The sequence below is a fragment of the Hoplias malabaricus genome, chromosome X2, assembly GCF_029633855.1.
Source record: "Hoplias malabaricus isolate fHopMal1 chromosome X2, fHopMal1.hap1, whole genome shotgun sequence".
NCBI lineage: Eukaryota > Metazoa > Chordata > Actinopteri > Characiformes > Erythrinidae > Hoplias > Hoplias malabaricus.
The window spans coordinates 3,018,567-3,044,678 of record NC_089819.1 but is presented as its reverse complement, the minus strand read 5'-3'; the positions used below and the strand labels follow the sequence as shown (position 1 = coordinate 3,044,678).

The 26,112-nt window shown below is 37.7% G+C and overlaps 2 protein-coding genes across 2 annotated transcripts in view; one reads left to right on the top strand and one right to left on the bottom strand.

The window, feature by feature from the left end:
* Positions 1-3,009, bottom strand: part of LOC136676454 (DNA oxidative demethylase ALKBH2-like) — a 17,423-nt gene extending 14,414 nt beyond the window's left edge. Inside the window, exon 1 of the mRNA XM_066653502.1 lies at positions 2,853-3,009. The gene's annotated coding sequence lies outside the window, so the exon portion shown is untranslated. The remainder of the gene's footprint in view (positions 1-2,852) is intronic.
* LOC136676452 (MLX-interacting protein-like) lies at positions 2,410-26,112 on the top strand. The gene is made up of 17 exons (XM_066653495.1): positions 2,410-2,935; positions 10,473-10,579; positions 10,680-10,765; positions 11,145-11,234; positions 11,648-11,689; positions 12,799-13,048; positions 14,004-14,093; positions 15,687-15,781; positions 16,419-16,950; positions 17,580-17,686; positions 17,797-17,944; positions 18,225-18,337; positions 20,543-20,656; positions 21,826-21,953; positions 22,355-22,478; positions 22,944-23,073; positions 24,850-26,112. Exons 1-17 carry the CDS (start codon positions 2,619-2,621, stop codon positions 24,969-24,971), a joined length of 2,595 nt encoding a protein of 864 aa, XP_066509592.1. The 5' UTR covers positions 2,410-2,618; the 3' UTR covers positions 24,972-26,112.

Sequence of the window (26,112 nt, the reverse complement as noted above, 5' to 3'; positions counted from 1 at the left end):
CCCCAATTTGTTTAATCTGGTGTATGTTGTTAAATCTAGGGGTGTGAAGTGTGTTTCTGCAAGAATGCCCTATAACTAAATGACTATAATGGTATTATTGTAGATTTTATACATAAGCTATGCAGCATGCTGCTAACAGTTTAAAACCATAAACCAGATTTAATCATTAAACTCTTTTCAATTATGTTTATGAATTTTGTGTTCTTGGCATGACTTAAAGACAACATTGTATTTGTTCTACACATATAAAAAAAGTACACTGCCCTCACTTTCTTGTTTTTTTTTTTTTTGTGTGTGCAAAAATTGCAAACAAACTCTTCAGCATATGTGTACTATTAATCTGACTCTGAGTATTGTATGTCAGGGTGATACATCAAGAACAAAATGAGATACAGACATGGATCCATAAACCTTAAAAGAAATCCAGTGGTTTGTATTTGTATTGAAGGTTTAAAATCATGACTTTTGGTGTCAAATTTAGATTATAAATTTGCACAATGATTGTTACCATATATTAATTTATTCATTAATTTTTTCTAGTCACTTTAACTTATTCAGGGTCATGGTGGGTCCAGAGTCTGCATGTGATCATTGAATGCAAGGCAGGAACACCCCCTGCATATGACACCAATACATCACATGGCATCACAAATACATACAAATCAAATGTACAGTATGTAGTCTCAACAGCTATTTCAAATGTCAGCAAATGCCCTATATTTTATTTTATTATTATTATTTTTATAAGTTAGTTTTTGTTTTCAATATTATGTACAGAAAAAAAATGCGTTGAATTTATCTACTACTATGAATTTCTACTTAGTTCATTGGCAAAGGGACAAGCAAAGATGTCCAGTCATCTCCGGCTCCAAAACATTCTCTGACTCCTGTGGGAACCCAGGCCTTCCCAAGCCAGCCAGTAGATATAATCCCTCTAGCTGTGCCTAGTTCACATTTGGCAGAAAACCACTCAATTGTATGCTGGAGGCTTCTGTACAAAGAACATCGTCATTCACATATAGCACAGATGAACGAAACTACCTGAACACCCCGACAGAAGCCCTTCTGTCCCAGACTATGCCTTGTCAGAAAGTCCATGAATACCAGAAACAGGAGTGAATAAAAGGAACAACGCTCACTAAGTGATTGATTGCACTGAAAATGCCTGAATTGCTGCTGAGAATGCGAATACATCTTACACTCAGAGTACAAGGACCGAATGACTCTTTTCAGCAACCCTGGCACCCAATAGTCCTGAAGCACTCCCTATACAATATCTCTGGGAACATGATCATATGCATTCTACAGATACACAAAACACATATAGACTGGAACAGCAAACCCCCACACCCCCTCAGTTGTTAGCAGGTAAAGAGCTGGTCCACCACACCATGGCCAGAATGAAATCTTCATTGTTTCTCCTGAATCCGAATTACAGCAATGGACAGATTCGGCTTTACAGTACCTTTGCATAGACTTTCCCGGGGAGGCTGAGAAAGTTGGTGGACCACTACCCCAGTTGAAAACATTGGAGTATTTCTTTTACATATTACCTAAATAAATGTAATATTTTGTGTTGATGAGCTGAATCATGAAAAAACGGTACGTTCAGCAGTTATGAAACATCAAACTTGTCATTACCCAATGAGTTGAATCAGGAGCATGCACATTCAGTTCACAGAGATGCATTCACTGTATGTAAATAGCTTACTCTGGACTACTTGCAAATGAAAACAACAGGAACAAAAAATACATATTTTACCTTATCTTGTTTATAGATTTTATTTTATTTCCTAAAATTAATGCATGAAACAGGGTGGACCTGGAGGTTGTGGGTTTAAGTTGTGGGTGACTGTCTAGTGTGTTCTCGCTGTGTCCGTGTGGGTTTCCTCCAGGTGCTCCTGTTTCCTCCCATGGTCCAAAAATAAACTTAGCAAAAAACCACAATAAAACGTTATTACCAGTATTGAGTTCAAAGACCCAGGTCCATCAGGCTATAGACGCTTAGTACTTATGAATTTAGTAATCAGTGCTTGCTGTTTCTACCAGTATTTTATAATTTCACCGTCTGTCCTTAACATCCTTTTGAATAGATGTCTGTGTATGGGCAGTCTTGGCCAATTCACAGTCCTATTTTAAATGTGATATGCGTGATCAGTAACATCTTAGGACACAGAAAGCAGAAGTATGTAGTCTGTTTTGTTAACATGTCTATTGTTTGCCAAATTACTCCCCACTATTCATGCGCCTTTAACCAGAATGATATTTTTACATCAGGGTTAGAACCTCACATGACTCTTTCTCCTATTGGTCCATTTGGTCCAAGCCCCGGTCAGTGGGCGTGTCCTCGGTGTCTTTCAGTCAATCAGGTCCTTTCTGGAAACGCCACAGTCTTGAGTCTTTCGTCAGTCCCAGTCTCGGGAAGATTAACGTTAGCTGTGTTTATTCGCGAAATAAAGTGAAGAAAGCGGGGCGTTGGAGTGAAGCATGAGTCGTGAGAGCCCTTCGCTTCCAGACAAGCTCGGGGAGGAAAGAAAGCACGACGATATGAGGAGTTAACAACGCTTACAGAAGTAAGGTTAAGAGCTGAACAAACAAAAGAAAAAGCTGTTACAAGTATGGCCACCAGTGAGAGGCGAGCGCTCCGCCGGATGGAACCGAGTGTGAAGCGGGAGCAGCAGGACGACGACTCCGACGCCGAGGAGACGCCGGTCCTGTTGAAGAGGGCGGACGGCCGGGAACCGCAGATCATTCACAGCGGACACTTCATGGTCTCGGCGCCTCACGTCGAGCACCCTCCGAAGAAAGGCTACGACTTCGACACGGTCAATAAACAAACCTGTCAGACTTACCACTTCGGCAAAACCAGCACCTCGCACCTCTCCATCGACGCGTCCCTCACCAAACTCTTCGAGTGTATGACTCTCGCCTACAGGTCTCCACACTTTAATGCACTTAAACAAATGTACACACACAGCAGGCTGCTAAAATAGCACACGAGGTGGCTCACAGCCTCCCTAACGAACTTATTCCGTCTCACTCATCAGAAAACTAAGCTTCAGCGTAGCTTCCTATTAGAATGATCCGATCCGCCTTAAGTGGCGTACTCTTTATTGCAGTTCCGTTTAAGGTTCAGCGGACAACTCGAATACAGAGCAGCACACTCTCCACAGATAGCAAGTGCTAAGTGGCTAACTGTAGGGTCAGATGCAGAAGTTCAGGCTTCCCCTGGTCAGGTTACATGTTTGTGTTGATCCTCAGAGGAAGGACAGCGTCTGCACAGCTTTACTGGACCGAACTCCGAAACATTGCTTGTATTAAACTTGCTGACATACTGCCTTTTATTAAACGGAGCCTTAAAGTAAGCAGAAAACTAGTGTTTTCGAGGTTGTGCCCTGGAGAGCCGGGGGGCGGCTCTAAGTTAACTCCCTTTTACTTCTGTAATGCCAGCTCACACCAGGCCAGAATGAGCTGTAAATGAAAGTTAAAGTTGCACTGTGTAGTTTAATTTATAACCACCAACAATTTAAACATAGAGAATGATTAAAAATGGTTGTATTGTGTGCTCGAGAAACTGTCCAGGACAGAGAGACTTGTCTTTGTTGTTGTGGTTTGCCTTCTCTACCTCTGGAGCTGGCCTTGGCATTTGTGCATTGATCATGATTCTGGGTTCATGACTTTTTGCGGCTAATTATCTGAACAAAAATAACAGCGAGGCACTTTGGTAAAATAGCCTAGTGCAATATAAGGGCCTTACTTGTATTAAAAGTGGAACATTCAGCCAAAGAACGGTTAACGACAAGCAGCCTTAAAGGAGCAATCTGTAAAATTGACAGCAGGCACTTAAAATAGGCACTGCAGACCAAATTAAAGTCACTGGAGGGTGTTGTCTTCTACCCTACCCCACCCCCACAGACGTGACACAGGTTGAAAGGTTGAGGGAAAACTGAACCTACACAAACCAGCTCAAAATGAGTTTAAGGATTAGGTCCTTCATTGCTAAAAAGAATGTGCATTATTCAACACAGAAAAGGCCAAAAAAAAGTGAAAGATGCCAGAGATACGTAAATAGGGCCTAGTTAGACATGTCCCAACTCAGCTCTTTTGGAAATTACTCCCCATTGTGTTCATATGGAAGACGAGACCAGCACTCCCTGTAAATAAACACAGAATTAGTTTTATTCAAACACAGTTCCTTTATACAGTGTGTATCATTGTTTTGTTCCTGACGCATTCTGCTCCTCCTTTCCGGTTATGTTATTTTATACATGTAAACCAGTTCAAGATTCGTTTATCCATATAACTGCCAGCCATGATTAAGGACGTATTCACACTTGGCCCAAATTGAATCGAACTAAGCCAGAGTACAGTTGTCCTCCCACTCCACTCCCCCCGCTGGCCTGCACTCATTGCAATTTAAGGGCAGATAGTCCTGAATTTGATTAAATATCTCAGCAAAAGCTACAAGCAAACCTTGCGTCTCAGCAGTAGATCCTGTATATTTGTTATACATTTGACCAGACTGATCCCTTTGCCACTGTGTGTGTTGACAATGAATATCGGAGCATTGACTTCATGTTCATGTTCTGTGCCCAGGCACAGTCAATGCTCGCACAAACCACGTCCAAGTCCAACTCGGGTACGAAGCACGCGCACTAGTCAAGCGGATTAGATTTTGGGGGTCAAACGTGCATGTGCACGGTACAGATTTCCTAGTGTGAGTGCACATAGATAGATAGATAGATAATACTTTATTGTTAGATCCAAGATCTGAAATTTGTCCTGCATCCAACCAGTAGCTCTGCCGAGACAGAGTACATTAACATTACAAATAAATAATAATTCACATTGAAACAGCTTTCATAGATTTGAATTAGGCTCTTTGTTCAGTTTAAGAATTGATTAATGTACAAAAGAATGTTTCGCATTGCGTTGTTATAATAAGCAGCCTCATACAGGCTTTGTAGAGGCTGACCCACAATCTTTGAACAAATTTTGATCAAGTGTTTCAATCCAGACCTTACAGATGTACAAACAAATTTGGTAATTGTGGCCATTTTTAGTATCTATTAGTCCTTTTGATTTTAATGTGTATTTATGATTAGGTTTGCATTTTAAAATTTCACACTTACCAGTAACAAATTATAGGTTCTATCACCTGTGACATTTTGGCATACGAAATATATGTTGCCATGTAAAATGTTTTAATTGCAATATGATTCATTACAGCCATTCATGACATTTTTACATCACACTGCTCTCATTACAATCAATTTTAAAGTTGGTTTAAAACTATTAATATTGAGAAGGGGTTTGATGCTGATATCACTTCTTGTTTGTTGGCGATTTTTCATGTGGCTTTTATATTGTTCAATTCCATACAGAAGTTACATTGTATCAACCAAAATAAGACATATATCTTAGTATAAATTTTGGACATATTGTCCACCTTTATTTTATTGTTTTGTTTTCATTCATTCATTCATTGTCTGTAACCGCTTATCCAGTTCAGGGTCGCGGTGGGTGCAGAGCCTACCTGGAATCATTGGGCGCAAGACGGGAACACACCCTGGAGGGGGCTCCAGTCTCGCTGTTAAATCGTATTTCTGTAAGTGAATGCAATGCTGTCCTGTGCACATGATTACTGTCACAAGTGGTGGTTTCCTTCCCTCGTGGCTTATCTGGAGATGTGGTTGTGAGCTAGTGAAGCTTGTATTCTTGTGTCCTGTTTTAGTGTTAGAGTACATCTGACAGAGCTTTGAAGGAGGATTCCCCCTCACATTTTCTTGCAGTTATTAAGATGTACACCCTGTCATATCAAGTGTTATAGACATGAGGTGCATTGTAGGGAAAATGTGATTTTGTTCACTTAAGTTGTGATGGGAACCTTGTGTAACAAATTTAAAATGACTAACTGCTGATTATTTATAGTTTCTTCTGTGTTTTACGATACAGTCTTTAAGATTCAGTTGCACAGAAATGGAGTAGATGTTTGTAGATCAGCTCTCCTGAACCATGGTATTGTGGTTGTGCTACTGTCCTAATGTTATCATGATATAATTTGCACATGTTGCATTTTCACGTTTTGATTTTTCCCTTTGTTATGAAACAAATTTTGTTAGATACTTTCATCTGTGTATAGTGCCTACAACTTTTAGTTTAAGGATATCCTCATTCTTGTTACTGCTTTCATCTCATATTCTCAGTCTTGCGATTACCTGTTTATGACCTGATCTTCCACTAATCAGCAGACGCATTTTTGCTTATATTAATGTATGCGGATTTAGTGAATGCATTCCAATTACAACCATGTCGTATGTGGTGGAGGTCTATCTTTAATCAAATGATAGTGTGGTTTAGGTTGGACTGTGTTTTTGTGTGGTCAGCACTCAGCATTCACTGGGGCAGCCGAGGCTTAATGGTTAGAGGACTGAGCCTTGTACTTGAAAGTAGATTCGATCCTCAGTACAGATGGGGACATCCATGACTGAAGTGCCCTTGAGCAAGGCACCAAACCCCCAAACCCTCCCCGGGTGTGAGAAGAGACGTTAAATGCTCAGGTTTTGATGTTTGTTTAGGTTGGTGGTGTTCTCAGCCTGAGAATTTTACTGATATCATGCTGAACATTTGTCAACATGTATGTGTAGATAGTGGCCTTGCTTAAATCCAGCTGAACCTGTGTGGTAATTAAGGTTGTTATGGAACTGGAAGTGCTGCATTTGGCAATTTGCAGCCCAAGTATGCTAGACGTGCCACAAAATGATTTTAGAACCAGTGGAAAGCTAGTTTGAGTAATGAGGTAAACATTGAGTATTAAATAGGTAATAAATCCCTGAGGGAAGTGTAGTTCTGTTATAGCCCAGGCTGGGCATCAGATTACTACGTTTGCTTAAAGAGATTAAAATTGTGATTTTGGCACTGCCAGACAACATCTCTCTCAGTCCCAGTGGAAGTCAGAACTAACTCCTGTTGATGTACATTTTGCAGTTTGGTAGAAACCACATGTTTATAGACTACAGCTTAGGTGTAAGGACATGTTAGCACTGGTTAGAACCTTAAACTTAATGTGTAAAGTTTGAGATCTCAGATGAATTGTTGAAGGCTTCACTCACTTTTACGGCATATAAGGATGCATCTAGGGAAGTTCCAGCACACAGGAATGCAGAAGAACCTCACAGAAAAACTCCACTGCTGCCTGTGTATTCCTGTAAGAATATTCAGCACTGCTTCCTGGAATGGCTTCTCCTGGCTATTTTACAAGTGCTCTTGAACATGCACGTAATTACTTGGTCATGCAATGAAAGAGACATTTACATCTTGCAGTAGTTCAGGTAATTAGAAGCCATTTGTTTATAAGACATAGATTATATTTCATGTTCACGGTCAATGTGATTTGAAGCTATTCTTCATTTGTTACATCTTTTGTTTTATTTTCTGAATGTTGGATATCCAGTGTTGGACAAAGTACAAAAAACATGTACTTGAGTTAAAGTATAGATACTCAAGGTAAAATATTACTCCAGTAAAAGTAGCAGACCTCGTCTTAGATCTTAACTTGAGTAAAAGTGCAAAAGTATTTACCTTCAAATGTACTTAAGTATCGAAAGTAAAAGTACCATGACGTATTATGGCTCTAATGTCCTATTTTAATAGAATGTCATTAAATAGTCTGACATTGATGAACAGCAGAAATGGTCAACAATTAAATACAATGAATTATATCAACTATTACATACACCCAAGGTGCTGCCTCTCCAAACCAACAGAGGTCGCTGTCTCCAGAGTATTAAGACCAAATTATGCTTCTGTGTTGAACCTATGCAGTAGGCAGCACGGTCTGATGGGCGCCTCTGTAGAAATGTAACTTCTCACATCTATGCAGACCACAACTACATGGTTCAAGTCAAGAAGTCCTGAAATATTGACTCCTCTACACTCCACTCCCTAAATAGTGCACTTTAAAGATTCGTAAAATGAATACAACTACACCACTACGTTATGTCAACAGAAAAGCATAAAAGGACCTTTAGTGTGTTCTCTGCACCAAAACACATTTTTTTTTACTCATTTAAGAACACTAGGTAATTGTTTTTTTTTCTGCTCCTGGGCCTCCTCCAAGTGCAATTAACTTTTAAAGCACTGTACTGAAATTGGTAGGCAGGGCGAGGGAAGGGTGGTTTCCTACCGTCCTACAAAATTTACATAGTTCAGTTTCTGCAGTGCTAAGTCAAGAGTAGCTACGACAGAGGCCCTATTCTCCCTATTAATAAATCTCCAACTGACTCTCACCCTTGGTGAGTGATTTGTGATATCTACAGATCCATAAACCATGTATTTGAATGAAGAGTAGTTACTGATGACTCAAGTACAAGCACATACTAAGAAGTAGAAATAATTTTGTTAATTTATAACGGTTCTAAGTACTGAAGGTGATTACTTACAGTCTCAAATTTGCACAACATTTGATAAAAATGTCTGCCTTTGGTATTATTGGCTTTAGGCAGAGAAATATTTTCACTTGTTTTAGCGCGTTAACTGTGTTCGTTCATCTCCTAGTAACGTTGAACAAATCTCCCTGTTCCAAACAGCGGCAAACGCATTATGGTTTGATTCACACACAAACCAAAAAGAACGGCAGATTTTCATAATGTAGCGGAGTAAAAAGTAACAGAATTGACTTTGAAATGTAGTGGAGTAAAAAGTCACACAAATGGAAAAACAAGTGAAGAGAGTTTTATTGTCAATTCTGCATATGTACAGGACATACAAAGGATTTAAATTACGGTACTCTCCTCTCCAAGACATCTCCACTCCAGTAACATTTAACAAAACAAAAACAAAAATGTGCCCTTTTCATTATATAATGTGCTATTATTGTTCTGTTAAATTATGTTAGAGTCTTAAAACATAGTTGACAATGTTCGGTGTACTCAAACTGTCCCAAAATGTATGGCAACTGTGTACAACCCATGTACACTGTTGAACAGTGGATGCTAATAATCCACTGCGTTGTTTGTTAAAAAGCCAAATGAGTTAGGGTCTGATATCGGTTACTACTCTTCTGAATAAGGAGCCGATTCGGACACAGCCCAGATGTGTTCCTCTCGTGTCTGCATGGGTTCCCTCCGGATGATCAAGTTTCCTTCCACATTTCAAAAACACATATTGGTAAGTGGACTGCCTGTGCAAACTTACCCATAGGTGTGATTGTGTGAGAGGCTGGGTGTTTGTGCTCTATGATTGTTTGCCTTGCTCCCAGTGATCTTGACCCCAGATCAGATGAAGTGGTTACAAAAAATGTAATTAATGAATGAATGAATTTCTCGAGAGATGCATCCAACTCTTTATTGCAGCAATTGTAAGATGTTTTCTTACCATTTGCTGCTCTTCAATCTGTTTGAATGCACAAAAGCAGTCTCATGTGTTTACAAAGCCCAATGTCTATTAATGGGTAAATGGCAGAGGTATCTGGAGGTTTTTAAGACAACAGAGAAAACTCCCAACTTTGAAAAGCATGAACCAAAATGAGGATTTGCTCTATTCATACTCCATAGGTGGGTAATATTGAATTAGTTTTGCTGTTTCGGATCACTTGAGGTGGATAGGTCTCACAATTCTAGATACAGGTCACTGCATTTCCCAAAGTGCAACAAAACTAAACACACCACAACCACACCGTTCCTCCTTAGAAGACATGGAGCACCTGAATGTAAACAACCAGAGAGAATTGTTTCTCCACAATCTTAGACATTCTCTTTAAGGGAGAGCAACATCTCCTGCAGCATTTACACTGATCATAATGTGCTTCAAATGTGTCTCAGGCCACCTACTGAAGTGGTTTGAGTGATTGTATCTGTTATAAATGTGTGTTAGGTGCATTTACAGTTGTATTTTTTATGTAACTTGGCCTTATCCACATATAATCCTGATACTCAAGAAGCATAAAGTGACCAGGTGTAAATGGGGTCTCAGATTGGAAACGTAGTTTGGGTGACTGACTGCCCTTTAGAAATAGTAAACAGATAGTATTACTTTGGAACTCTTTCCTCTGAGCCTGTCTTTAGATCTGCTCTTGAATGATCTTTCTGATATATCAACACCATAACTCTGCCTATTTGCTTTAGCAAATAAGATTGGCTTCTTTGTTGCCTCATGACTTTCTAAGCATATAGACAGTTTAGGCAAAGGTCTTTGATTATTTTCAGGGCAAAATACTTAAGAATATGCACCGTTGTGATGGTGTTATATTCTGGCAAATCAGGTAATCTCAGACGTATTCAGTACTGTTAAGGTCTGGGATAAGGAGATATGTATTTGGGTCTAATTATTCATAATAATGCTAACCTCACATAGTGTCTGCACTAAGAAAATTGTATTACTGCTATTTTTAGCAGTGACTAAATATATTAGCCATGACCTAGATTCTTACCTGTCATGTTTTCTCTCATTGTTTTTTTTTCCTCCACTGTCAGCGGTCAGTTGGTTTCTCCAAAATGGAAGAATTTTAAAGGCCTCAAACTTCTTTGGAGAGACAAGATTCGTCTCAACAATGCCATCTGGAGAGCTTGGTACATTCAGTGTAAGGGCCCATGACCAGACACGTTCATAGTATTCAGAAGTTAACTACCACTTTTACAATTTTTCTTCAACATTATCTTTAAAACCACTTTCCCCTACAGATGTGGAAAAGAGAGAGAATCCTGTTTGCCATTTTGTTACGCCTTTAGATGGGACCATGGACTCAGGAGTCCATCGACCAACAGAGGTGGGACAAGGGACTTTTCTTGTTTTCGTCCTATTTATTTTGAGTCCAGGATTTAGAACTAGGGCTGCAACTAATATACGTTATGCTCTTTATTTCACAGCATCCTTTGCAACAAGTTATATTTCTTTTGCAATCTGACTGAATGGCTCTATCAGATTATACTTTTAGAGCATCTTAGCTTTTTTTCATCAAGAGGACAGTCATTCTTTTCTTTAACTGTGTCCTCAGTGATTAAATAAATTAACTTACGTCTGACACATTGGTTTTCCTTTGACCAATCCATTTAGGTTGACTTGATCCTGTTTTGCTACTTTGTTGAGGTAATTTGTTCTGGTGTGTGTGTTAGTAAAATTTGATTCAATCTGTTTCTAATTCTAAGGCTATAGCTACAGAGGGGAAATATTGGAAGAGAAGGATTGAAATTGTTCTCAGAGAGTACCATAAATGGCGGACGTACTTCAAGAAAAGGGTATGATCTTTTTTTTTAATTGTACAGTTTATACAGACTGTAAGGGTAGAATCCACACTCAACAGTGCTGTCTGTCATTGTAATGGAAACCTGTAACTATCAGGACTTGGGTGTTTTTGTAGAGCCTGTCTGACTATATCCACTGTGCCCAAAGAAAAGAAAGAAACCTTGGCACCCTCCAAAACAGATTATCATGTTTCACTGCCTTGGCAGTTACGGAGCTCCATGTTGGTTTTGTGTCTATTTCTGATTTAGTCTTAAAATATAAACAAAACTTTATTTTAAGATACTGTTATTAAAAAAAATTCTAAGTGTTTGTGAGTATATACTTGACTGAAGTGATGAACAGTGCTAAATTTGAACAGTTAATTTTATTGATGAAATTAAGCTGTGAAAATTTTGTGCTTTTACAGTTACAGAAGCACAAGGATGATGACCTATCCAGCCTTCTCAAGGTCATTTTCTTATTTTTTTATTTGTTATTGTAGACTGTACAGTGAACGATGCACTGTTATCTTCCAAATTTTGCTGCTTCTAATCATTGCTAACTTTGCATGTAGCATGCCGTTTAATGTAGTATATAAAGTGTGTTATCTTCCTGTAGTAATGTAGTTTCAGAGTCCCTGACAAAAAAAAAAAATATTGCTTCTGAGATCCTTACACCACCTGGTATTGCCTTGCTTTCACATTTTTTAAATGTGGCACAGTGTGTTGTAATGTGCATTTTTTTTTAAAAAAATTTTATTTTTTATTTTTTTTTTTTGGTTGGTTTTGTTTTTGGTTTTTTTCCCCCTTTTGATAAGTGCTTGTGTTTGATTTTATCCCTAGAGTTTTTCGCTGACAGAAAATAATTTTACACATTTTAAATTACCTTTGTTGTTTACGATCCAGTGCATTTCAGTAATATCTGGGTTGCAGGCAGTTTGCGTTACACATTTCACTACATTTTTATATTGTTTTAAATATATTTTTATTATATCATTGATTCAGCTAGTTTCTCTTTCCAAGATATACCAGCCTCTTATCTTATCAAGTTTTTTTCTGGGAAAATAATAAAAAAAAATACTCCCAGCATTCATGACTTATTCATATGTTTCAATACATAGTGATAAGTTATGTTAATGCATAGGATTCAAGCACTACAGGGTTAGTCAAAAGTCGCAGGACACCATTTACATTTTTTATATACTACATGACCACCCTCCCATTGGAAAATCTTGCTCTTGATCCAATGTGGTGGCTATATTCTGGACATAGCCAGAGAGTTAGGTCCTTTTACTCATTATTTGCTGGGGTATTCAGATAAAAGGTTGTCCTATAACTTTTGACTCATCCTGTATGTTCTATTACATAATGTGTTATAATATGTAATGAGTAATTTAATTCATAATATTTTTTTTAAATTACTTGTGTCATTATATATAAAATGCATATGCACTTTTAAAATACTTAAAACACTTCAATTTCAAAAGCTGTTTGTGTCAACTCTATGGATTGTGCTTTGCATGAACCCCGTGCTTGTCCACTGACCTCGCTCGCCTGTTGCATTTTTGCCCTCCTAAAGGGGGCAGAGGAGCAGTTCTCGCTTTTTGGGGAAGTGCGTCCCGACACCCCATTCCGTGTCCTCTTCTACCAGGACGAGGAGGTGGCGGGAGGTGGGCGCCGTGCGGGACGGAGAAGTCATGACTCGCCAATCCCAATGGAGATGGACCCGATCTTTGACATGGATGTCCTGATGTCAGAGTTTTCAGACACTCTCTTCTCCACCTTGGCTTCTCACCAGCCGGTCGCTTGGCCTAATCCACGGGAGATTGGTAAGAGAGGGCTTCCTGGGTTACTTATCTTGTGGCCAGTTCCTCCTGTTATCTGTTTCCCTTATCACTGATTGCTACCAAGCTAGATCTGTATAGTTATGCACTTGTTACTTCCAAGACACAATGAGCCAGCACACCTTCCAAACTGTCCTAATGCAACATCATTTCGACAGCTCTTCACAAATTGACTAGTATTGCACTGGCAGGTGGGGAGGGGGAATGACTATTCTATTCTCTCAAAGATATGCAGGACGTTCAGGCACTGAAAGGGGACAATCTTTCAGTCTCTGCACAAGAGACAGGGTGTTTAGATGCACCATACATTTTTGGCTGCTTTGTTATTCTTTATAGGAATATCATTTGCTCCTCAGTTTTATCATTGTTTAGTAATCATGCTGAGCTTTGGCCTTAATCTCTGTGTAAGGGGCTCTCAATGTAATATAAATAATGTGACTGTGTTGGAGGGGAAAAGAGAAATTAAGAACAAAAATGTGCTACAGTATGTTCTCTGTGACACTACTAAAAACCCCTTATTGTGTAGGAAAATCACACATTTAGCATTTTTGTGTTGTTTTTTTTACTAACCTATTATGTTATTTTACCTCTTTTGTGATGGTATATGTTAACATTTGGACCACCTTAATTATTGTGAATTTTCCAAATATATTAGGATGTAAATGAATGTCTTTTAAGCGATCCTATATACTCTTACTGTACAGTTATATTTACAGTAATTGTGAAATAGAGATTTTGTATTCCATGTTCAAAAGCAATAGCTATAACAATGCCTGCGGATACTAGAATTCTACTAACATTAATTGCTCACTGTGTTTTGCTTCATGGTGTAAATTTAAGTTGCTCATAGTGGAATCTGACACATCACAATACCCTCAGTTTTCCACCATCTACAGTGTTTTGCTTCGTGCCCTGTGTGATGGTCACTTTGTCCTCTCAGCACATGCAGGAAATGCAGACATGATTCAGCCAGGCCTTATTCCACTGCAGCCAAACCTGGACTTCATGGACACGTTTGAGCCTCTTCAAGGTAAAAATGTATTGGTGGTGTCTTTATTTACAGAGTGTTAGTAGGTATATTTCTATTCCTATACATAAAACATGATTCATTATTTTGTCAAAATCAACAGGTATCAGTTATTTGCAGCTGGTCCGTAATGGCTTGTGATCAGCCTGCACTGCCAGCAGTTGTAGTCAACATTCGTGGCCTTCATTAAAGGTTGCAGGTCAAGCACCGTATAGACTCTTTTGTGTTTAAAAAGCACATGCAATGATAAGCCTCACTTCACTGTTCACAATATACCATGATATCAGTATTTTTGCACTATAGCTCATATACACGTTTATTTATTCATTAATTTCTTGAATTTTTACTAATTCTTATAATACTTATCTTATGTCTTTACCTATTCTTTGGTAGAACAATTTGGGTGCTTAGGGTGATCTTTCTGCATGACCCAACTCTTGAGGTTCATGGACAGATGTCCTGGCATTTATTGGTATAATTTAGAATTAATTTTCATCAACGGTGGGAAGCAATCCAGGCAGATGCCATTTAAAAACCTTCACTTTAAATGTTAATGATTGAGGTTTATGTCCTTTATTGTCCTTCACAATAAATTACTGACAATATTTGTCTTGTTTAAGAAAAGCACCCCTGTTTTAAACAATATACTTCTGTTTTCCAAGTTATCTCCAATAAATCTAAGATAAACATCAGTTTTAAATATTGGTTAAATGAATATAAAAAAATCTGGATGCTGATTATTTTTTTTTTTCTCCCAGGTAGTGTTATGAATCTGATATCATCACATAATCCTAACTGTCACTATTGCGTTAGTCAGTTTCTGAACACACCTCTAATATTTCTGAGATCCCATAATCATTCTCTCCAAGTAACCCACTAGAAATATTTTCACACTGCTGATATTTCACATTCCTTGTGGCTACTTACTTAAAGAGGACATATTATGAAATGTTTTGTGTACATGAACTTATAAATTTGGGTTCCTGTTCACAAAATGGAAAAATAATCCAGACAGTTTGTGGGCTGCCTGTCTGAAAACATGACATTAAATGTGTTGTTGTATTTTTTATTTTTTCCTTCCTTCTGCATTTCACGTACATGGCACAGAGTTATCGCACCTCCTCGTCCTGAGTCTGTCCGATCACAGAGCTGGACCCATGTTTATGTGAGAGTGCAGAGGATAAGGTTAAATGGAGCAAAACAATGATAAGCATGGAAAAATAATTGTAATGATTAAATATGGAGAAATCTAAAATGGTAGAGTAAAAGAATAAAGAGAAAATTGCAATAACGTTTCTGCTCCTCGGCCCTCGTTACTGGGCACAATGCTTTTGCAGTTAATGGAGGCTCGTTCTCAACAGTGCCGCTTAAACAGTGGAAGAAAAGTGCTGTTTTATTTCTTTATATTTGGCTAAAACGTCACAGATGTTTCAATAAGACCCCAGGGAACAGTGTTATTTTGTGGAAAAAGGAATATAATATGTCCAATTTAAGTTTTAATAAAATCGCAAAAAGAGCATTGTAGAACATAGTGTTTGAGTGTAGGTGTAATCGTTTATAAAAATAAATCCTCCCTCCTTTTCTCCTCTTAACCAGATCTCTTTCACACCCTGCGTCAGCCAGTGTACCCCTCAAACTCCCCTACTGCCCCAACCACCTCTCCTTTACCCAGCACCAGCACCCCAGCACAGGTAACATTGCGGCACCTTCACAACCTCACAAAGATGGTATTTCTGCCGGTGTGGTGTGCCAGTGTCTTTTTTAAGATTCAGTCAAACTGTAAAACAAGCATAATGTCATTTTAGGAACATTTTTACCTGAAAAGGTTATGAACGTAGATGGTTACTTTCTGAAACCTTGCAGGATTAGTTAACTCTCCAACTCTCTGTTCTAAATTTTGTGCAATGCCTTTTACCACAAGAGTGTAATATTTAGCCGTTCAGTGCCTGAAATTCTGAGAAATTGTAGCCTCTAATGCTGTAAATGCATCGACTTCAGACCTTGGCGTTACTAAATGTGTTTGGAATTGCTTGGATCTTGAGAAGCAATAAAGAATGTTTAAGACTGAACTGTGTAAATATCTCTGCATTTGTTTTTTAAATGGAGTGGAAGCTCTGAAAATGAAACATGTTCTGTATATTTGTTAAATATGGTTAAAATGTGAAAATTTTTGTGCTTAAAAGCTGAATGACTATTTCTTAATAGTTATTTTGACTGGACATTTTATACATGAAGTGTGGTCTGTGTCTTATGCACAAAACTGTAAATTAATACAAATATTTGTATTTATCGCACTGCTCACATCTACCTTTGTGCTCTTATCTGCAGACGTCCTTGTTGTCAACCATACATCTCACCCCAGAACTGCCAGCCCTCCCACTGGCACCTCCTTCAATATCCAATCAAGACCGCATTAGCACTGTTGACCCGTCCTATCAGCAGAACTTCATGCCTCTTTTTACAGGACACATGGCACCCTCAGCCCCTTCTATCCTGTCTAACCCAGCCCCTCCCTCTGTGCAGTGTCAGGGCATTTCCACACTCTCCAATCCCGTGTCCAGCCTCCCGCAGCCAGTCACTGGATGTCCGTCTCCATCTGTGGTCACACACACTGCCTCATCCACCGTTACCCCTAGCGCTGCTGCCACTGCCACCAGCCAGAGGTCAAATTTTGCCCTTTCAGCTGTTCCGTCTCATCCAGCTCAGCTCCCGCCTGGGCCTGTGCCCCCACCCTGTGCTTCTTTACCTCCACAGCCACAGAACTTTGCCTTACCCAGGCCCATCCAGCCCTCAGGCTGTGTGAAAAAGTCACGTCGCAAGCCCATCATCCCTGCTAATCCATCTCACCTCATTCTGACGGGTATGTTTCTTTGTTTATAACTAATTGTAATCCCCAGTCATTTCTTTTTAGTGTTTTAGTTCAGATTAAACATATAGGTATTACATTATCACAGTTATCTTCTACAGGCCTGTGGATTTAAATTGCGTGCATTTTCTTTTGTTGAACTGAGATAAATGCAAAAAGCATGTTAATATTAGTGCAGAAAACTGCAAAAGTTATCATTATTCACTGATGCTTTGACACATACATATTGCAACAGATTTTAATGAGATTATTATTTTTTTTATTAAGTTTTTTTTCCCCCCAATTTTTTGTTTGAGCTGGAGGTGTAGTACCAACAAGTATGAAGTAAGGTATCTAATCAGCCAGAGCCCTGGACCTCAGAGGCTTCATAAGATTAAGATCATATTCACGGATAAAAAGGTGGTTTCATGTAATGCTCATTCTAACATTCAACTGTGACGCCTTTGGGGAACCCAGTCCTGTTTTGTTTTATGAATATACCTGAATACATTGCTTTGAAGAGCAAAGACAGATTAATTTTATAGATGGCAAATAATAATCATGGTCATAAATGATCAGGATTTTAAAGAGGCCTAGATCTTATTCTCCTGCATTGATTATAGTCTCTGTATATATTTTAATAGCTCCTTTTCCAGGACCTGCTAGTGCTGTAATTGTCACTCCAACCCCTCTCAAACCTGATGTGGTTCCTACTACAGGAATGGTCATCACCTCATCCAGTATTCCACGTGTAAGCTGACACTATTCTATTAACTTCTTTTACCTGAACTTTAACTTTGCATTAATTCATTCATTCATAAAAAAAACTTATATATATTTTATTTTTATTTTTTTAAACAGGGGCCTGGATTTCATATTCGTCCTCAGAATCAAAAATCTACCCAGCTCATTGTGCCTAAAGAGGAGACAGCTCCAAGTCTGCTGCTTCCTGTAACAAATAACAAGAGCCCAGCACCATCTCCTTCGACAAATGATATTGTATTTACAGGTTAGTTTTAATTATCAGAAGCCATTAAGAAAGTCATGCACAGACTACACCCCCTCCTATATTTAAAGATCTTTGTGCTGTGCTGCATCATAAATCTTTGAAAGTCCTCTTTTAACTTTTAAAACTATAGTTATACCCCTATTTTTTTTTCGCCCAGGGGGTTTCATGGCCAGTGGATATTGACCTAGGTCCAAAAAAAAAGCAGTGTTAAAGAAAGTTGGAAGTTGCTTCAAGTTTCAATTTTTACGTTTTTTTCATGCCTTACATTCACATTTTTCAGGACGAGATGGCCGAACCTCAGGTCATGGGTCACCTTTAGGGACAGAGCAGGTGCCAAGCCCTCAGTCCCCTCTCTGCACCAACACAAGCCTGGCTAAGAATGAAGTCAACCAGGTACCATTTAGATTCCCTTTTGCTCATTTTTTTTTTCACGTTCTCCACAAATGCCTGCTTATGGTTTTGTACAACTTTGTTCATTGCTGTAAATATTACTGTAAAGACTGTAGGTAGTTTATTCTCATTTATTCTGTTAAAAAAACTGACACATTTCCTCAGATACAAGGTGACAAATCCCCAGCAGAAGCAGTGATGCTGCATTAAATTTAGTGATCGACCGATATGGGTTTTTTAATTGCCGATTTTTAGACAGCGGTAGTGGCCGATATGTAAAGTCGATATCCCCATTCCTCAGGCAGTGAATAAACTAGAGGCATTATCATGATTTATTTTTACAGAAAACCCTTCAAATTTGTAAAAGAAACCATTTAGAGGTCCTGAGGTATATATGAAGTGGTCAAAAGCTTATGAAAACCACACATTTTTAAAATTGTCTCTCCAGGGGTCTACTTTAATCAGGTAAAATTTGGAGTTGATACCTCCTACTGATTTGAAGTTATTCAAGCTGGAACAGTGTCTCTTTAGACCCCAAGCTCTCCATAAGGAAAATTATTACTTTTACTGCAAAAATACAGTGTATATATCTTGTCTAGACCTAATGTCAACATCTTACAGCATTTTTCTTTTAGAAAGTTTACTTTCTATGCGAAACTAGTCTCCTGTCACTCACCAAGTGGCCATTTACCCCTCACCAAACAGTAAAAACCCTTAGTTATGGTGTGTTTTATTCTGATGTACTGAGTTTATTTCTGATGTTTACACTTGTTTCTCACAGAGTACAGTGTTCCTTTAAATGACTGACGTGTTAAACAGCGAGAGCTGCACTCTGATTAGCTGTAGAGCAAGGCAACCTCCCCTACACCCCCCTGATGCATTTAAATGGCCTCAGTGGGGGAATGTAACTAGTAAAAGACATTTAAGCTTTAAAACATGCTTATTGACTTGATTATTGTTTGTGGAGCTTGTGGCTGCCAAGCAGAACCGTTTGAGTCTCTCTCATAGTGTCTGGGTCTGGGTCTGTTAGATGCTGAAAACATATGCGCTCTGCTGTGTGTTTGTCCCGCCTCCTTGGGTGCACATCGTCATAACTCTTTGATTGACATGTCGTTGGAAAGCTGAGCGCCTAAGCTACACTGCAGTTACATGGGTCCACGGGGATCATATTTTAATTATTTTTTGAAAATGTGTACTATTTTATTTGGGATTTTTTCGAGAAGCAGCAGTTTTGTCATTGAGGTAGAAAGCTGAAGTTTGGAGTATCTTTTTTGGCTTTAATTCCTTATTCCTACATTTTAGTGTATATCCTTGTGATCCTGAGAGTCTGCCCGTTCGATTGGTGTATGATATGTACACATACACAAATATGGCGGCGTGAAAAATCTGAAAATCTGTACTCACTAATATTTTTTTCATAACAATTTCCAGCAAAAAACAGCAAAAATACTTATTTACCGAGTGGGATTATATATAAAATTATTAAATCAATGAAAATCAGTGACTTGAAGCTTTAATTTGGTACATTAACTGTCGACTTTGGACCTGTAGTACTTGAGATATACTGACGATATTACAATGAATGATTTTTTTTTTTAGGCGTCGCCGACCAATGAGCGAAATAAGATGCTAAATAACGCTGGGTTTCTAGGTTACGACTATCAACTCAGTCATTTATGATGCAGATTATTGATTGTATGTTACAAAGAGCAGCCAGTAACAAATAGTGAGAGCTGAAGAAGATAAAATAATTCATACCGTTTTCTCTGATGAGACGGCATGCAGCTACAGGGTGAAGGCTTGTAGTCGTGTACTTGTGCTCAATGATGTCTGTCTGTAAGATGGCAAAATGGACGCAAAGGGCGCTCTAACGGCCAGTATGACGGAGCTGCCCACAGCATTCCCTGTGTGCATGGTGGAAATATCAGCCTCTTGCGCTAATATATCGGCAGATGCTGATTATACAAAAAAATGCCAAAATCGGCCTGATTAATCAGCCGGACGATATATTGGTTGATCACTAATTAAATTTGATTGAACACTAATGGGAATTAAACATTCCATGGACATTTAATCGCATGCAAAAATGTGTACACCCCGGTCAAATTTAAAGGTGTAATATTTTAACCTCTTTAAAGGTAGGTGTGTGTGTGCTTATTATTTAGGACTTTGCTTTTTACTTTTCATGTTTTCTCCCGTCTTGTCCAGAGCCGAAGAGTGACCCACATATCAGCTGAGCAGAAAAGAAGATCTAACATCAACGTTGGCTTCAAGACACTCTGCAGTCTAGTTCCTACACTAAAATCACAGTCAAATGCAAATGTAAATAAATCCTATATTTTAAATTGCATTGGTTGGTGCGATAGAGAATGAAATGGTTGAAAACTGCTCATAAAGTCTGGTATTCAGCATTATAGAATCATATAGCACCTAGGAAGACAGAGAATCATTGTCTAAACCTGGGTAATTGGCAGATGCAGATACTACCATCATCATACTAGGCGATTAATTTCATATTTATCCAGCCCTAACGTTTTGGACACAGATATTGAATGGGACGTTTGTTTACATACCAGCTGTAAACAAAGGCAAAGGCAGTTTTGGGCTGGATGCTTTTTAGTGTTTGTAATAAATCCAGAAGTCCAGAAACACTTGGAATAAATAAATTAAATGTACTATTAAAATGTAAAGTGTACTCTTACCCCAATATACTCAGCAATGTCAACATGTTTTCTTTTTTTCCTTTGCGTTTGCACCTGAACAAATAATGACAATTTAGTGTTGCACACTCTGCTTGTGCACATAAAGTGTAATCAACCCAGTGGAGTTATTTGCTAAATTTAAATGGGATAATTTGTGTAGTTTCTGATACTGGATGACAAAATGGGGTCCATAAATACAGACATACACTGATCAACCATAATATTATGACAACCTCCTGGTTTCTACACACACTGTCCATCCTATTGAGTTCTACTTACCATACAGGGGTATTTTGTAATTTTATAATTACAGACAATAGTCAGTTTTTTGCTCTGTATATTTTATTTTCCCACTTTAATATCTGTTAAACACTGTCACGCCTTCCACATCAGGTGCTTTTGGTTGGTGGACTATTTTCAGTCCAGCAGTGACACTGAGGGCTTTTGGAATTCCACTAGTACCAGCATAACACACAATAATTCACTGCCACCACGTCAGTGTCACTGCAGCGCTGAGAATGATTCACCACCCAAATCATACCTGCTCTGTGGGGGTCCTGACCATTGAGGAAAAGGACAAACTGGGGCACACAATATATACAGAGCAACAGACGGACTACACTCTGTAATTTTATTATTACAAGGTGTTACTGTATGGTTTGTGAAGACATAACGTTATGGTTGATCTGTGTATATCACATAGCTAGAAGTTGCAATTATTTTGAAGAATTTTTATTTTGTATGTTTTGCAAATTAGTCTAAACTGCCAACTTTTTTTTTTTTTTTTAGATCAGTAATGCTTCAACACTTCAGAAGACAGTGGAGTATATTGGAAAGCTGCAGCAGGAGAGGCAACAGATGCAAGAGGAAACAAGGCGACTACGAGAAGAAATTGAAGAACTCAATGCATCTATAAAGTTATTATTTATTTATTTATTTTACTTTGGCAGATCTGTTCTTTAGTAAAGCAGACAAAAAAATGTTTTTCTAAGATTTAACAGTGATAACAGTTACTAAATATGCATTTAAAGGAACACTAGGTAAGACATTTCTATATATATATAAAACATTTTTTTGTGATGAGGCTCCCTCTAGTGCAATTAAGTTTTACAGCAGGGTACTGAAATACATGTGGAGAAGGGTAATTTGTTACCCTTCGTCAAGCGTAGAGCTTTTCCACCAACGTGCAATGGGCTTCAATATGGGGACTGATTTTTAAGCAAATCTATTGCCTGTCAGTAGTATTGAATAAATAAATATTCCACTTAATTCACAGAAGTAAATGCAAGTGTCCTGTTGTCTGTGGTCTTTTTCACAGTTTATGTCAGGAGCAGCTTCCAGCTACAGGGGTGCCTATTACGCGTCACCGCTTTGATCACATGAAGGAGAAGTTTGATGAATATGTAAAGAACAGAACTCTTCAGAACTGGAAGTTCTGGATTGTATCCTTTTGCCTTTTCCTATGCACACCACACTGAGCAGAAAAACTAGTTTGTTGATTTTATGGGCACATCTGACTTCTCAAGATCTCTACAAATACATAGATAGGCAGTTAGTGTTTTGAGTGATTTTTACAGTGGTAACGCAAATTCAAGAAGTGGGTTATTTTTTTATTATTATTTACTTATATTTTACTTATATATACTTTTATTATTATTTACTATTTATTTATTTTTTAATTAATGTACAAAAGATCTATGTAGAACAAAGTCATTATCAATTTTTTGCTGTTTGTGAGGAAAAAGCATGTTGTTTTTGGTTACAGAACTGTAGAGTTATAAATGAGCACTGTAGATAATTGCTCAGTAGAGTACATTTGATTTCAAAGGTCCAGGGCAACTTGTACAGCAAGAACTACTGGCTCAGTTGGTCAACCTGCATTATTTTCTTTAACAGTCTTCTTACAGTTTAGCATTATCATCAAGCCTCTGTTTGCGTCCTTTAATGGGAATGTGTCCACCACCAACAAGAAAGAGTTGTGCGAGACCACCATGCAGTGGCTGGACCGTGACTGTGCCCTACCTGTCCTCAGACCTAGTAAGTTTCCGCTGAGTTATGAAAGTAATGATTTTAACTGTTTTAAAGCTGCTGCAGGCCTATTAATATGTTGTTTTTTGGAATAATACATACTTTCATGGTGTAAGTCAATCAGCCAAAATTGGTCCCTTAAGTTTATTTCCTTTAATTTACTCTGGAGCCACAAATATTATTTAGGAAATAAGTAAAGACTGGAACATGGTTCTGTCTAGTTCTGTATAAATGTCTCTGCATTGTGTTGAAGCAGTTTGCTTAAAGAGGTATGGTGTAATAATATATCTCTAGTGTAAAAAAAAATGACACCTTTCTTAATTTCCTATTTTTCTTAATTTAGATCAAAATACATCAAATTGTTTAATTCTTTCCATAAAACTAAGTGATACCCTACTCATAGTAATTATGAGAAAAATATGTGCCATAAAGACCTTAAATTCCATAACACTACATTTCTTTATATATATTTTCTTATATATATATATATATATATATATATATATATATATATATATATATATATATATATATATATATATATATACACACACACACGCACTACAATATACATTTTCTGGGCATTCTCTCATCTCACCTACACCCCACAGTTTTAATACAGGGCTATTTTGTCGATGCAGAGAAGTTATGATGTATCTTCTAAAGGGAAAGACCTTAAATGGGGTATTAATTTATTTGTAAGACATAACCTTATTCAAAACATGTAAATATGGAAAACAAAATCAATTTATGTTTTTATGTCCTCTACTGCCACCACAAATTAAATGGTCATATTTTCCTAGTACCGTATTTTATTTTAAATTTCCCCTCATCAAACAAAATAATTCATGATCAGCGTAGGCTTTTATTTAATTATGATCTACTGATTCTTGTTCAGCGTTTCTGATAAGCGTCTGGTGTTAAACTGACATTAGCAGTTATTTTTCATCACAATCAAAATGAAAGCCATGACACATCTCAACACTTTTTATGTAATGTCAGATATTAGTTGTAGTATGTAAGAAGGTTGTTTGGTTACTGACTAATTAAATTAGTCACAGGAATACCACAATCTCTTATTAAGCAGATCTCATCAACCGGTTCCACTTCTCTGTATGGGCATATATGTGTGTGTTTATGATGATTTATTATATTAAGCTCATTGTGTGAGAGTGTTAATCTGATATGAATCAAATTATTATTATAAGCGGCCTTCTTTCTTCTTTTAAACTGCCCCAATAGTTCACCCCCCTCAGCCACAACCAGCTTTCAATAATGACATGCATCAAAGGTGTGATAATGCTAAGATGATTCCTAAAGTTAGTGTGCAACACTGAAATTGATAACAATTATCAAGCTACATTGTACAGAACTGCTGCAGTGCCTTTTTCATAGATTTTTGGTTTATTAGAATGAAATTAATTTAGTGTTTACTAACTGTAAGTAGAAATGTAGTTATTTACTGTTTATTTATTAATTTATTTTAAAACATTAACATTTATTTATTTATTTTAAAGGATTAGGGTCTTTAAAACTTTAAAGCTACTCTGTGATAAAACAAAATGTATAAAGAACTCTCTCTCTCTCTCTCTCTCATTCATATATAAATAAATAGATAGATTTATTGAATTCATAGTTTGGCTTTAACCACATAAGTCTGCACGAATTTACGACAATGTGTATGTCATTTAAGAAAATTTGAGGGATGTTTTATACTTTTTTTTTTTTTCCCCCCACTTGCTTTTTCTTGACTTTGATTTTCTTCTGTTTTCCTGTATTTCACAGTGGTTTTAGGGACACTGCGACAATTGAGCACCACCACATCTATCTTGACAGACCCTACACTCCTTCCTGAAGAAGCCAGGAATGCTGTCATGAACCCCAAGCAACACTCCACCAAGTCTTAGCCCTTGATTCATTTCAAGAAGAAATTTTATTCAGACACATCTCACTCAGGCATAGCAGTTAGGGGGACACACTCAGGATGCTGAAAAGGACAAGGTGAAACCTTCAACGTGCCTTAACTGGGTACCTGCTTGAATGTGTTTTCTCTAGTCAGGTTTTTCAATCCTAATAAGTGGCTAGGAGAAGTGCTCTTCTTTGGGATTTTCACTGCTTTTATTGCAATATTTCGGAACCATATTCTTGGTTTTAACAGTGTTAAGAGAAATACAATGAACTTTATGAAGCCTATGGGACTTTCTGGTCTTCTGCAAAAAAAGAGACAATGTAAAGAAGATTCTACTGACCTGCTGCAGGTATAACTCTAAAGGGAATAACCAGTAGCCTTAGTAGTGTGTGTGTGTGTGTGTTTCTATTTTTGCAAACAGGCATACACTTGTTTTTAAGAGGACAAACCAAAGGCTTTTTTTTTGGGGGGGGGTGATCCTTAAAAGTACTTTATTTTGTTTGCACTAAGGCTTTATTGAGATTTGTTTTTACCTCATGCCATATTGGAGCCCCTCCATTAAGCTATTTTTTTTTTTTTTTTTTAAGATATCTAAACTTTTCAGGCTTCGTGATCCTCAATCACTGTTTATCAGTCATTTTTGGACATTCAGTCCAACTAGTCTTCCACGTTTTGGCACTTCTCCTCAGACATGTCTTGTGTTTTGTAGTTTTTCTTAGTATACAAAAGCTGTCTAAGGAGAGAACACATTTAATGGAGTAGGAATACTAAGCTGTATGTAAACCAAGCCCGTAAAATTGGTAAATAATATGTACAAATAATTCTTTGAGGTTCCCTTCTAGCTTGCTTGTAATCATGAGTTTAACCGTTTTAGAAGTCTGGATCCAATACAGTTTCATTAAGAAACCATGTGTTGGAATGTTTCATTTCCAAAGCCCACAGTTATGGAGGGAGTATGCAAATACGTTTCTCAGAGAAATACGTTTCTAAGGTCAAGTCCTGACTGGTGTTTTATGCTCTTTAAGTTTATTCGTTATTGGCTACACAAAACAGAAGAGTTGTTGCAAAATAAATAGTTGTTCTTTGAGTCTGTCATTTCTGATGTATGTAATTTGTGTTTGCATGTGCTTTTCAATAAA

Excerpts from the sequence above, each read along its gene's own strand:
- LOC136676452 (XM_066653495.1), top strand. The coding sequence starts at position 2,619 with ATGGCCACCAGTGAGAGGCGAGCGCTCCGCCGGATGGAACCGAGTGTG. Across the intron at positions 2,936-10,472 it reads TGTATGACTCTCGCCTACAG|CGGTCAGTTGGTTTCTCCAA; the intron begins GTCTCCACACTT and ends CTCCACTGTCAG. Across the intron at positions 17,945-18,224 it reads AAATGATATTGTATTTACAG|GACGAGATGGCCGAACCTCA; the intron begins GTTAGTTTTAAT and ends CACATTTTTCAG.